At 41.4% G+C, this 13867-nt stretch overlaps 1 protein-coding gene across 1 annotated transcript in view; it reads right to left on the bottom strand.

Moving 5' to 3' along the window:
* The window catches only part of ARHGEF28 (Rho guanine nucleotide exchange factor 28), a 330489-nt gene that overhangs the window by 105064 nt on the left and 211558 nt on the right, over positions 1 to 13867 (bottom strand). The window contains 4 exon segments of the mRNA XM_062212247.1: positions 513 to 624; positions 4699 to 4906; positions 10776 to 10842; positions 10845 to 11052. Of these exon segments, the coding sequence (XP_062068231.1) occupies positions 513 to 624; positions 4699 to 4906; positions 10776 to 10842; positions 10845 to 11052 (595 nt within the window).

Here is a 13867-nt window from a genome sequence, read left to right as displayed (position 1 = left end):
AGATCTGAATTTTCAAAATTCATCAGGCTGCATGCTTATGATCCACGTTAGTATTGTATAGATATATTATATTTTGGTTAAAAGTTCATTTTTTAAAAGTTAGATTTCTGATTACTTATTTACATTGCCACAAAAAAATAAGATCAGATACATTTACTCATGTTGCAAATACATTATTATTTCAACTCTTTAAAGTCCCTTTCTAAACAAAGAAAAAATCCATTTTGCAATGCTTTGGTTCTGAGGAGTTGGATTATTTTAGTACTTGGTACTGGAAGCCAAAGTAATTTGTGATAATTGGCTTAAATAAAATGCTCCAAGCCCTCACAATATCTGCCTGGACTTAATTCTAGTTTGCACCATCACAGCAACAGAGCTGTGCATGCTAATTTCCAATGAGAAAAGGACTTAGGAAAAAAAATAACTATGAGAAAAAAAATGAAAATCCTTGTTGCTCTTCTGTGTCCTTACACTAGAGTCTGCTCTGGAACAAAATGGTGAACAGGGCTTACCCTCGCTTGAACTGCACACTGTGAAGTCACGCACCAACCGAGTTTTTCCTAAAGAAATTTTGGTTGACGAGCAGGAATAAGAACGTGAGCGGATTCCAGAAAGCAATGATTCCTAAAAGAGATTATCATAGAGCTTTTCAAAAATTCTACATGAGACTTGTTATATATGTGCTCATCATAAATGTTAAACGACATTTTTTAAAAAGTTTTATTGAATATATTTAAGGTATATAGCATGATGTTAAGGGATACACAAAGATAGTAAAATGATTATCATAGCTAAAGATCTAATGCAAACATGAGGACTACAGGTAATAAATCAACGTTTTAAGTCAGAAAGAGAAAAAAAAAGAGAGCAGCTCCCTCATGCTGGTTCACTGCTCAAATGCCTGGAAACCGGAAGTCAGGAACCCAATCCAGGTCCCCCTCAGGAGTGGTAGGGGCCATCACCTGACCTGCTGCTTCTCAGGGTTTGCATTGGCAAAAGCTAGAATTAGTGGCAGAACCAAAACTCAAACTCATGCATTGTGACAAAGGACACAGGAGTCCCAACAGCTGGGTCAAAAAGTCCAACCCAAAATGTCACCATCTTTTCAATGCTTTAAGTAAACATGAGATTCTGAGAACAGTTCCTATGTATACTTTAGGATGCAAGTATGCCAACCATCATGGTAAAAACTGAAAAATTACATTTCTCTGCCTGTTCAACAATGAATTATTTTTTTTACCTGAACTATCAGTTACTTTGCTACTGTATACTATAGCATTCAAACAAAGTTTATCTGAGCAGAGAGCTCTACATTTGTTTTTTTTACAGGCAGAGTTAGACAGTGAGAGTGAGAGACAGAGAGAAAGGTCTTCCTTCTGTTGGTTCACCCCCCAAAAGGCTGCCACAGCCAGTGCTGCGCTGATCCAAAGCCAGGAGCCAGGTGCTTCTCCTGGTCTCCCATGCGGGTGCAAGGCCCAAGGACTTGGGTCAATCTCCACTGCCCTCCCGGGCCACAGCAGAGAGTTGGACTGGAAGAGGAGCAGCCAGGACAGAATCCAGCACCCCAACCGGGACTAGAACCTAGTGTGCTGGCGCCGCAGGCAGAGGATTAGCCAAGTGAGCTGCGGTGCCGGCCGAGAGCTCTACATTTAAGGAATACTAGAAGGTAGAAGAAGAAGCAGTTACAAATATAAGAGGTTTTAAAACTGTAAAGCAGCTACTTGAAATTATAATATTATTACAGCTTCTAGGGAAAAAAATACATCAGGTCAATGTACAAATCCTTCTAGCCTGGGTTCATTTTTCCATAGACCTTCCTTCCTTCACTTCCGGGAGTGATCTTTAAACATCACTGATTAGTATATCTTTAATATTACTCCTTTTAATGACAGCTATTTCTCTTTTCCAAATTACACATTATTTCTGTTTTTATATTGGCAATATTCATAAAAATGCAGGATGGCAAAACATCTAAAACATAGTTTTCTTATGTTTCAGAAGGTTTAAATGAATAGGCAGTAGGATTCCATTAAAGCAATGTATAGCACCCAATTCCTATCCCATAGAGGCCTTAGGATTGATCCTATCCATGGAGTTCTAGGGTATCACTAAACATTGCAGCTTTCTCTACTAAAATCAAGCCTTTGGAAACTGTCTCTGCCACCATACACAGTCCCTCCTATTCCTCCTAAATGAAAACACATGGTCACCCTGTGTTCATTGGTTTAAGGAAAGCAGAAGGAAACTGAAAACAGAAGCCTGACCTTGCCTCCAAAGGCCTTGGGCTGTGGCTCCCAACTGTTTTATCAGGGTGTACGTGCTGGGGCTGCATGTTGAGAAGGCCAGCCTGAACTGTCCTAAAACCCCAGCAGTGAGCTGGCTACAAAGGACCTAGCACAATGAAGTCATGCATGGTAATCATTTTTCAAGACAATGAAACCTTGAAATTGTCTAGGGGCCCAGGCTATGCTGTAGTGAATTAAGCCACTGCCTGCAGAGCTGGCATCCCAAATGGGCACAGGTTAGAGTCCCAGCTGCTCCACTTCTGATCCAGCTCCATGGTGATATGCCTAGGAAAGCAGTGGAAAATGGCCCAAGTGCCTGGGCTCCTGCACCCACATGAGAGACCGGAAGAAGTTCCTGGCTCCTGGCTTTAGCCTGGTCCAGTCCTGGTCATGGTGGCCCTTTAGGGGGTAAACCAGCGAACAGAAGATCTCTCTCTCTCTCTCTCTCTCTCTCTCTGTCTTTCCCTCCATCTCTATCTGTAACTCTGCCTTTCAAATAAATAAATAATTAAAAAAAAAAAAAACTTTAAAAAAATTTGCCATGATGCCAGCACTGGGGTGTAGCAGGTAAAGTCACTGTGTGCAATGTTAGTCTCCCATATGGGTGCCAGTTCAGAGTCCTGGCTGCTCTATTTTTGATCCAGCTCCCTGATAATTTGCCTGGGAAAGCAATGGAAGATGGCCCAAATGCTTGGGCCCCTGCTACCACGTGGGAGATGCAAAAGAAGCTCCTGGCTCCTGGCTTTGCTCTGACCCAGCTCTGGCTATGGCAGCCATCTGGGGAGTGAACCAGCAGGTAGAGAATTTCTCTCTGTCTCTCACTCTTTGTAACTCTTTCAAATAAATAAATGAATCTTTAAAAAAGAAACTGAAAAATTTTGGTAAAAAGTCATACTAGGTAATTTCTGAAGTAAAGCAAGATCTATTTTGTAGGACAGACACTTCCTGAACAACATGAAACTATTTTTCAAAGACTGAATTATTTTCCTTTCCAAATAATAAAGAGCTTTTTACAATTTCATTTAAAATGCAAATCTAAGAAGTATCTATATGGAAAAAAATATCCATTTCTTATTATCCAGAAGTATCACAGAACCTTCAATTTCAAAAGGTAATCATTGCACTATAGGTCTCAAAGCCAAGCAAAAAGGACCAAGAATCTGTGGTCAGAAGTCTAAATTTGAGCTCCAGCTCTATCACTGGGGTGCGGGAAATCTGGATAAAACACTAACCTTTCCAGAAGCTCATCAGCTCAAACAATGAAATAAAACAAGGGGATGGAGGAACTGGCATCGTGGTGCAGTGGGTTAAGCTACCGTATATAATGCTGGCATCCTTTATCTGTGCTGGCTCAAGTCCCAGCTGCTCCACTTCCTACCCAGCTCCCTGCTGATGTGCAGCAGAAGATGGTCCAAGTCCAATAGAACCCAAATAGAGCTCCTGATTCCTGGCTTTGGCCTGGCACTACCCCAGCCACTGCAGCCAGGGGGTAGAAGACCACTCCCTCTCTTTCTCTCTCTTTCTCTCTCTCTCTCTCTCTCTGAAACTCTGCTTTTCAAATAAATAACTCTTTAAAAATAAATAAATAATAAAAATTTAAAAACAAGCACTACTTAGATCCTAGGTGAGTTATGAGAAAATTCATATGTAGTACATACATAAAAGATTTTATATATTGCAGGTAATGCTACAAAAATAATGCATTATCATAATAACCATATGTTCACAGTAAAAGAAGTTCTGGCATAGTAACACATTGTTTGAGAGGAGTAAACAATTCCAATTAAAAGAAAAGAAATGGACAATAAAAGGAATGAAGTAGGAAAAAAACACATCCAGACACAAAAATGCAAGGTTGGACAAATGTATTTACTTTAAACACAGACACACACACACACACACCAAAATGAAGCTTCAGTGTGCACTGCCAAGAGAAAGCTTGGCTCCCATGGAAACGCTGACAAAGTGTGTGATGCTCCGATTAGTTCAGGCAGCCAGGATACCTTCCTGGGAATGCTGCTGCCTTACTAAGCTCATTTCCCTCCTGGGCCAAGCAAATGTGTATGTGACCCACACAAGTCTGATCGCATAAACTCAGTGCCACGAGTTCTTCTCCCCTTCCTTAATGGATGATGACAGAAATCATCGTACATACGATGAAATGTTCCAAATATGTGAAAGACGGTCTGTCCTCATGGTGAATTAAAGAAAGTACAAGCCTGCCACTGGCCTTTAAAGACTAAAACAGAGTGCGAGAGATTTAAAAGACAGCATCAACCACACAAGGGCCTTCTCTCACCTCTGAAATGGCTCAAATGTGTGAATAAAACACAGTTTTTCTGTTAGATAGAGATGGATGGATTCAGACAACAAATTCTCCATACTTCAAATAAACAATACCAGTAAACAATACCTTTGGCTGCAGATTACTTGAGAGAGAGAGCGACTCAGTCCTGGAGATATGAAAATCTGGTATTGTGTCATTCTCAAAAGAATCCAATTCATCGGCAGCAGGAACCCCGGTTCTTGAGGCACCGCGAGACTCGGGAGGGTAGCAAACATGTGTGTGATCAGAATGCCCATCCCCCGCACTGTCAGCATCCAAGGCGTCCAGGCTGGAACTGAAAGCACAAGGTTAGAATGTAACCAGGGGAGCAGCCAGCACCGCTGGATTTGCTCTCAGTGCAGATTCCCTCACGGGTGTGACACGCAGTGGCTGGCCACTTAATTTCCAAGCGATATTTAATGAGTTTTTATATATATATATATATTTATTTATTTATTTTAAAGTCAGTTACACAAAGAGAGGAGAGGCAGAGAGAGACAGAGAGAGAGAGAGAGAGAGGGAGGGAGAGGTCTTCCATCTGCTGGTTCACTCCCCAGTTGGCTCCAATGGCCAGAGCTGTGCCGATCCAAAGCCAGGAGCCAGGAGCTTCTTCTGGGTCTCCCAGGTGGGTGCAGGGGTCCAAGGACTTGGGCCATTTTCTACTGCTTTCCCAGGCCATAGCAGAGAGCTAGATCAAAAGTGGAGCAGCCAGGACTAGAACCAGCGCTCATATGGGATGCCGGCACTGCAAGTGGCAGTTTTACTCACTACGCCACATTGCTGGCCCCTATTTAATGAGTTTTATTACTTTTTCTTCGCTCCAAGTCTCCTTTTTTTAAAACAACATTTCATGTTTCCCCAAATGAATGTTTCTCCCTGGCCAAAGCCAGACCTCAAAGGCACCCAAAGAAACAAAAGCTGGTTTGAGTTAGTACTAACCTCACTATTTATGTTTTATAAATCTAACCATTATAAGCTGCAAATAGTAACTCTGCAAATATTTAACATGCAGACCAAACAAAGCCACTGGGCTGCTAGGAGGCTGGCCCTAGGGAGGAGGGAGATTTGCATATGAGAAGATGCACTGTGGCAGGCAGGGGCACAGGTGAGGAGAGACACATGCGGGGGTCTCCTCAGAGCTGTGTCAGATGCAGGTCGGCACGGAGCTCTCCCGGGTTCCACTCATCCCACACTGCATGGCCATTTTTAGAGATTTCTAGAAAACACTCCCAGGAACAATCCACTGCAGGTGTGACTGCTCCGTGACAACTTTTCTTTCCTCATTTCACTTTCACAATCATAACACTACAAGCAGAGACTCTGACCCTCCACATTCCCACTTCATTCCACAACATTGATGTTCAGATCAATCAAACTTCAAGGCCAACAGTTCTCATGAAACTTTGAATTAACCTTTTGGGTTGTTTAAAAAAAAAAAAAAGGTAGAGCAGGCATTAGAGCAAGTGGGTTATGCCACCACTTGGGACATCTGCATTCCATGCCAGAGTGCCTGTTTCAGTTCCAGCTACCAGGGCTTTGGATCCAGCTTCCTGCTGATGGGCACCCTGGAAAGACGATGGCTCAAGCACTTGGGTGCCTGCCACTCATGTGAGAGACCTAGATGCAGTTCCAAGTTCCTGGCTTCAGCCTGGCCCATCCCTGGTTGTTGTTGGCATTTGAGGGATGGACCAACAGATGGAAGATTTTCTTCCCTCCACCTCACCTTATGTATGTGTATGACCCACAGGCTAAAATCACAAGCTATCTAATGAATGTAGAATATCAACTTAATAAATCAGATGCCTCGTGGAACAGAAGTCTTACTATCTGAGCTTCTAAAGCAAACATTTCACTCTCTTTCTAATCCTTGAATCATTTCAGTAACTTCTGGGCACTACAACACTTGGCCAGCAAGTAAAGGCCGCTTCTTGGCACCACTGAGGATGCCCAACGTTGGGGCTTCCTCCTTCAGGAACTCACCCAGGGCCTTCACCTTGGCATTGAGGAGAAATCTGAGACAACACGTTGCAGGTGGGCTTCACGCTTCACCTTAATTCGGTATTCAAGGATCTTGGAGTCCATTAGACTATTTCTTACCAAAAACCAACCGTGAAGCTCAACATTTCTGGCAAATGCTGGGACTCTGAATGGAACAGGAATGCGGTAACAGATACTTCAGGGTGCCCTGTGGTTCCCTAATGAGACGAAGGAGACCTAAGGCACGTCAAAACTTGCTGATATCTTGTGGCTCTGCATTTGTCTCTTGGCTCCTGATCTCTGCACGAAGGTGGTGAGTTCCGAGTGATGGGCAGCCTGTGGCAACACCCTGATCCATCACAAGTCTTTCTGGTTGCAGACAGCGTCTCTGCATCAGTGGGAATGCACCCTAGAAGTACCTGCGGTAATTTATGCCGTGTATTTTAAAGCATTCCTTTTACTCACACACAGTGAACCACTACTTTTCTTGGTGAAGCTATTAGCCTAAGACACTGACAGGGCACTACACTTCCAGACTACCTCTAGCTAGATTCCCATTTTAATTTTTTTTTTAAGATTTATTTATTTTATTTGAAAGGCAGAGTTACAGAGAGAGGAGGGGAGAGACAGAGACTGAGAGAGAGATCTTCCATCTGCTGGTTCACCCCCCCCCCCAAGATGGCCGCAGCATTTGGGGCTGGGCCAGGCTGAAGTCAGGAGCCAGAAGCTTCCTCTGGGTCTCCCACTTGGGTGCAGGGGCTCAAGGGCTTGGGCCATCTTCTGCTGCTTTCCCAGGCACTTTAACAGGGAGCTGGATCGGAAGTGAAGCAGCCGGGACTCAAACCGGTGCCTATATAGGATTCCAGCACTGCAGACAGCAGTTCAACCTACTGCGCCACAGCACTGGCCCCTAGACTCTCATTTTACAACAGTAATTTCCTACTTCCCCCTAGAGGAATAAGACATCAATGCATTATTCTGTGACCAGAATTTTCTTCTCAAAGCATAGAGTACTTTAGAACATATGCCACATGCTCTTTCATGATGTGAAATGCATTTCTTACTGCAGATTGCAGTAAGACAAAAAGGTTTTGAGAAATACAAGTTTTAGACTGAAAGAAGCACCTGTTTTCTGCCATCTAACTTTCTGTTATATAAGATTTTTAAGTAGATGCTCTAATGCTTATTTTCCCCTTGTGGCTTCTCAAAAGAGCTATTACACTTAGATAACATAATGGTTATAAATTGTGCATATTTTAGTGACACTAAAATACTATTTTACACCTTAGAAACCGAAGACTTAGGTCCTAGCTAGCCTTGTCCTATATGAACCCCAGTTTTTATTGTGTGCCCCCAAATTTCCCCTTCATTAGAAGTTCCAAGCGTGCCAGACTGTTCGTGTTCTCACATTAACGAATCAGGTTCATGTCACTCTGAGCTCACTGTCAATCATGTTACACACTCCCCGTCCCCTTCCCTTCTCCCCCACGCCGTGACATCCAGCCCGGCTACAGGGTCAAACAGGGCATCCCCAGGGTCACTGTCCTCTCCCCACTTCCCTACATTTCTCAGAGGAGAGGGGGTGCCCCTAAGACAGTCAGCCTGTGGGACCAGTCGGCGTGGGGTGGGGGGAGAGGGTTCTGAGGCATGGCCTCGCCTTCCTGTCCCTGTTTCTTCTTCCCTCTGCACTGACATCCTGAATTACCTTTACTCAGAGTAGAGGTTTCTCCTACATGCTGAAGAGGAAATATTGTCTGCAGCAGTGAGATGTTTGAACCCCCCAGAGCCTTCCCAGGGTCAGAGAGCGGGACTCAGACAGCCACTCAGTGGGCTGGTGACAGCGCAGTGTCCAGCGAATATTTGCACAAGCAAGACAGACAGACCTTAGTGCCTTTCTACCTCTATGTTCCTCCAGGGCCTCCTCTAAAAAAATCCCGTGAACCTCCCCGGACCTGGCAGGCCACAGACATGACGGGGCCTGGGGACTCCGCCACAGTGCCCCATCTCACACACTGCAATCAGCTCTGTGGATTCAGCGGCCCCTCCTCCCAGGGCGACACAAGTCCACGCAGAGCCCAAAACAGCCCATCAATTCAGGAATCACACATGACCAATTCCAAACAAATACTAACGTCCAGAATATAAATCTAAACATGACCTCCAACTCCAATACCTGTTACTTAAAGTTTCACAACCTTGAGTTAAATTGTCAGTGCAAAACAGAGCACAGAGATTGGACCTCTCCTTTCTGATCAACTGAATCTCTGCTGGATGCTCACTCACCTATGTGGATGTTCATTCACAGATAAACATTGATACATACAAACAGGATGAATGGACAGAAACAGGAAGACACAGGTCTAAACACACAGAAACACATGTAACCATGTTGTATACAATAAAACTTAAGTGTTAATGACATTTTTATATACACAAGAAAATATAAGTAAGGCAACCGTGATTTATAGAACATAAAAATGAACAGGCACATAGGAGCCCACCCAACTGACACTTGAACTTGGGCCACACCCTGGACACATTCCTGCAGGCTAATGCATTCCATCCCTCACTAGACGTAACAAATATCTTGAATTTGGGGATCCCCCCCGCTTCCTTCTCTTGTTTTTCTTCATAGCTTATGTACATATATATGAATCCTAATAACAAATTTGCTTAGTTTTGAATATTATGAAAATGGAATCTAACCTAAGTGTTTTATGGCTTACTTTTGTTATTCATTTTATGCTTCTGAGATGCATGAAACTATATGTGTAGATTTAGCTGTTTAATTTTTAATTTAGTTAAATTTTTAGTTAAATTTAAAACTGAATTTTTAATTTAGTTAATTGATTTTTATCATATCACACAATATTTCATGGATATTTGGGCTGTTTTGTGCTGCTATAAAAATGAGGTATCCTGTAAAAGTTCACAGAAAATGTACATCACCTTTTAATTTCACTTCTCTATGAATGTTTTGAAGCCCCTCATACTCACATATAAAAGGGGAATCCACAGAGTCAGTGGGAAGTGTACATTATGAAAAAGCTATGCATGGATTTCAAAACTATTTTGCACAAAATAAACTTAGCTTTTAGTTCTATTTTCCACACATTTTTAAAGTACTTCTGTATGCATCCTAGCATACCAGAGGAAAGCACATATTCAACTTCATGTGATAATCTCAGATTTTCCAAGACTGTTACACAGTTTGGCTCCTGTCACTTACATATAGGAGTCTCCATTGTCTGCATTGTCACCAAAACAGTTTTAGATTTTTCAAGTTTTTGTCAATATAGTAAGTATAAAAGGATAACTCAATGAGCTTCCCTCTACTAGACTTTAGTCCATATTCTTAGGTGCCTTCCTTTTCTTTTCCTTTTTTTTATTTATTTGACAGAGTTAGACAGTGAGAGAGAGACAGAGAGAAAGGTTTCCTTCCGTTGGTTCACCACCCAAATGGCCGCTACGGCTGGAGCTACACCAATCCGAAGCCAGGAGCCAGGTGCTTCTCCTGGTCTCCCATGCAGGTGCAGGGCCCAAGCACTTGGGCCATCCTCCACTGCCTTCCCAGGCCACAGCAGAGAGCTGGCCTGGAAGAGGAGCAACCAGGACTAGACCCTGGTGCCCATATGGGATGCCAGCACCTCAGGCAGAGGATTAACCAAGCGAGCCACGGCACCAGCCCCTTTTTTCCCTTTTTAAGATGTATTTATTTATTTGAAAGAGTTACAGAGAGGGATAGATGGAGAGAGTGCAATCTTCCATCTGCTGGTTCACTCCCCAAATGACCACAATGGCCAAGGGTGGGCCAGGCCAAATCCAGGTGCCAGGAGCTTCATCCGGGTCTCAGACATGGGTGGCAGGGAGCCCAATAACTCGGGCCATCTTCCACTGCTTTTCCCAGGCCATTAGCAGAGAGTTGAATCATAAGCGGAACAGCCAGGAACAAACTGGCACCCACGTGGGACATCAGAATTCTAGGTGGCAGCTTTACTCGCTATGCTACAACGCCAGCCCAAGTGTCTTATTTTCAAATCAACAAATCCTGGAATCAAAAGAGGAGCAACATTTTGATGTACAGATGAAACTTGGAGGGGCTGATAAAAAATTTAAAAATAGGATTCTCCAAGTCTAGCTACAAGGTTCTTAGAGTTTCTATGTTTTTTCTCTAGGCTATGTCTTACCTTCTTTTCTTCAGATGGTTTTGTTCTTTCTTGAGTCCATGAAGACCTAAAGAAAGATTCAAATTGTGCATGAACTGGATGGTGATGTAAAGGGCCACTGGGCTTCAGTATTTCCCACCAGTCCCCTGTCCTCCCTGCCTGGGAACATACCAGGGCTGGTTTCTGTAGGAGGGAGGTACATGTGGTTCTCAGATCCCAGAGTGGAGCCCATGGATTCAGCACTGGTGCTGGCGGGGATGCCCTCTATATTAATATAGTTGATATCCAAATCGCCAACCTGGAATTTGAAAGAAAAACATTTGTTGAGCAAAAGCAGAAAGATTGGCTCAGTTAAGAATCAATAAAATCCTCCCAACTTAAAAACCTTCCACCTCATTTATCTTTTTTGTTTGGCTTGTTTTTCTTTTGTTTTATGTAAATAGAGAATTCTTTCATGATATGTTTTTGTTCATGTGTCTGCTGTCACATGATTTACTGAAAACGATCGCCCTAGTATTTTATGACGTTATTCACTATTACAAAACCAGAAACTGATTATGCTCTTAACATTTTAAGAACCAGTGACTCAAAATGAAGGAGAATGTCTGAAATACTTGGAAAGAAAAAGAACAAGTATATAGCTTTAATGCAAAGAGCAGTTCCTAGCGGAGAAGGTAAACAAGGTAACAGTGGTCACACAAATCTGAGTCCATCAGGGAAAAGCACCAACTAAACACCAAAATGAAAGATGATGAGGTGCGTGTGCACAGCATAAATGCAGCACAGAGAAGTCCCACAGCTCCAAGGTCCCTGCAAATAGTAACCAAAGCCAGCAAACAATTAAACTCTTGTTCCTTCCTTAAGACTGCAGACTGGGACAATCTGAATGGCAGAGAGAACAGGGAGCTAGTGAAGGACCTACAACTTTTCTGCAAATCATCACCAGAAGGAAGCAGCCCAGCCTACCTATGTGAATAGAATCCTGGTTGATCAAAACACTAGATCTAAGAAAAGGGCTTTGAAATCCTCATGATTTGAGGTGCTGATCATCAAAATGACTCATTTCTGAAGAAGGAAGTAAAACGGAAGACAGCCATACCACCACCACAAACAGGTATCATCATTGTCATTTATGTGACTGCTTAAACTAGTGTGTGAAAATCTAATGGGCTATAGGATATTTACGAACTCAAAATATCTCCTGACAGCATACTTACTACTTTTAAAAAGAAAAAAAAATGACTTTACTGAAAAGAAACGTGGCAGATCAAAGATGAAATAAGCCAGCAACTATGGAAAAGTTACATCATGCGCCTCCTGATACAGTACACCAAGAAGGGTACATCACCACATCCATAGAATTCTAGTCCAGTGTTTATAATGTGAATCCAATTGTGGCAAAATTTCAGACAAACCAAAATTGGAGGACATTTTATCAAAAACAAAAAGAGATCTATATTCTTCAAAATAAAATCAAACTCATAAAATTCTAAAGAAATGTTAAAAAGACTAAAGAGAGATGACAACGAAAAGGCAACACCAAAGGCCATCACTGATACAACTCGCTAAGCCTAAGTAAAGTCTGAAGATACTTAATAGCATTGTGTCAATAATTCCCTGACTTTGGTAACTATATGGTGCTTATATAAGAGAATGTCCATTTTTCAGGAACGTATACCATGAAAGGTTAAGAAATAAATATGTGCCACTTTTTAAATTTAAAAATATTTACATACACATCTCAGCTGTTTGCATGCACATACATATGCGCACATACACACTCAGAAAACAAGAGTAAAATGTGGTAAAATACTAGCATTTGGGGAAATTAGGCAAAACACATACAGGTGTTCTTTGAATATGAAATTATGTTCAAATAGGACACTCTTTCAATGTAGTTTAAATGAGAAATTTTTAATTCATCCTATGAATTTCCTTATCAGATAGGTTGTTACCCATGAAAATCAGTGGGAAAGAGCAATATTTTTAGGTTTCTGTGCTAGGTTGAGGAAGACAAAGGAAATTAGATGCTTTCCAGATATTGCTAGAAATTATTTTAAATATGCCCAATTTGCTCTTCTCACATTGTCCTTGCTATTCAAGCCAATACAAGAACAGTAAAAAAAAAAAAATACTATGTGTTTCTATCCTACACCTATGTAATGAACTTAGTGATTTGTAAATAGATTTAGTGTTGTTTCTCAGTTTTCATCGCACCAATTTAGTAACTTCTATGTCTCAGTTTATAGAATTGAGCTACTTGAGTTACCTGTAAATGTATGCCTCACTTTTTCTGCTTTACATTATCAAAGCTATTTCTAATCCCAATTTATTTATGGTTTGGGAAATCTTGCATTTTAATGTATCTTAGAACACATGAAAACATAATTTTCCCACATGATACTGAATCACCACAAAGGTTAGATATTTGAGGTAAATGGAAATAGTCTAGTACTCACTGAAGTCCGGAACGAAAAATAAATATGAATTCAAGAAGTATTTTGCTTGCACTAAGAAAATATGGCAAAAGGAAAAAATCCTTTAAAAGCAGAACATGGCAAAGATCTGTATACTGAAAATTATGAAACACTGAAGAGAGAAACCAAAGATGACATAAATGGAAAGATACCCCATTCATGAATTAGAAGAATTACTTATTGTCAAAATATCTATGCTACTATAGATACTATATAAATATCTATGCTACTATATCTATAGATTCAATGCAAATTCTAATGGCATTTTTCACAGAAAGAGGGAAAACAATGCTCAAATTGGTATTGAAGCCACCAGAGACTCAAAATAACTAATTCGATCTTGAGCAAGAATAACAAAGATGGAGGCATCAGATTTCATGACTTTGAATTATATTACAAAACTGTAATGAAACACTATGGTACTGGCCTAAGAACAGACATATAGATGAATGAAACAGAAAAGAAAATCCCAAAATAAGCATACACATACACAGTCAATTAATGTTTAACAAAGACACCAAAAATATACAATGGGGAAAGAACAGTTTCTTACATCATACACAAAAAAATCAACTCAAAATGCATTAAAAACTTAAATGTAAAACTTGAAATTGCAAAACTCTCAGAAGAAAGGAT

This window comes from Lepus europaeus, chromosome 15 (assembly GCF_033115175.1).
Source record: "Lepus europaeus isolate LE1 chromosome 15, mLepTim1.pri, whole genome shotgun sequence".
Lineage (NCBI taxonomy): Eukaryota > Metazoa > Chordata > Mammalia > Lagomorpha > Leporidae > Lepus > Lepus europaeus.
This window is presented reverse-complemented; position numbering and strand designations above follow the sequence as displayed.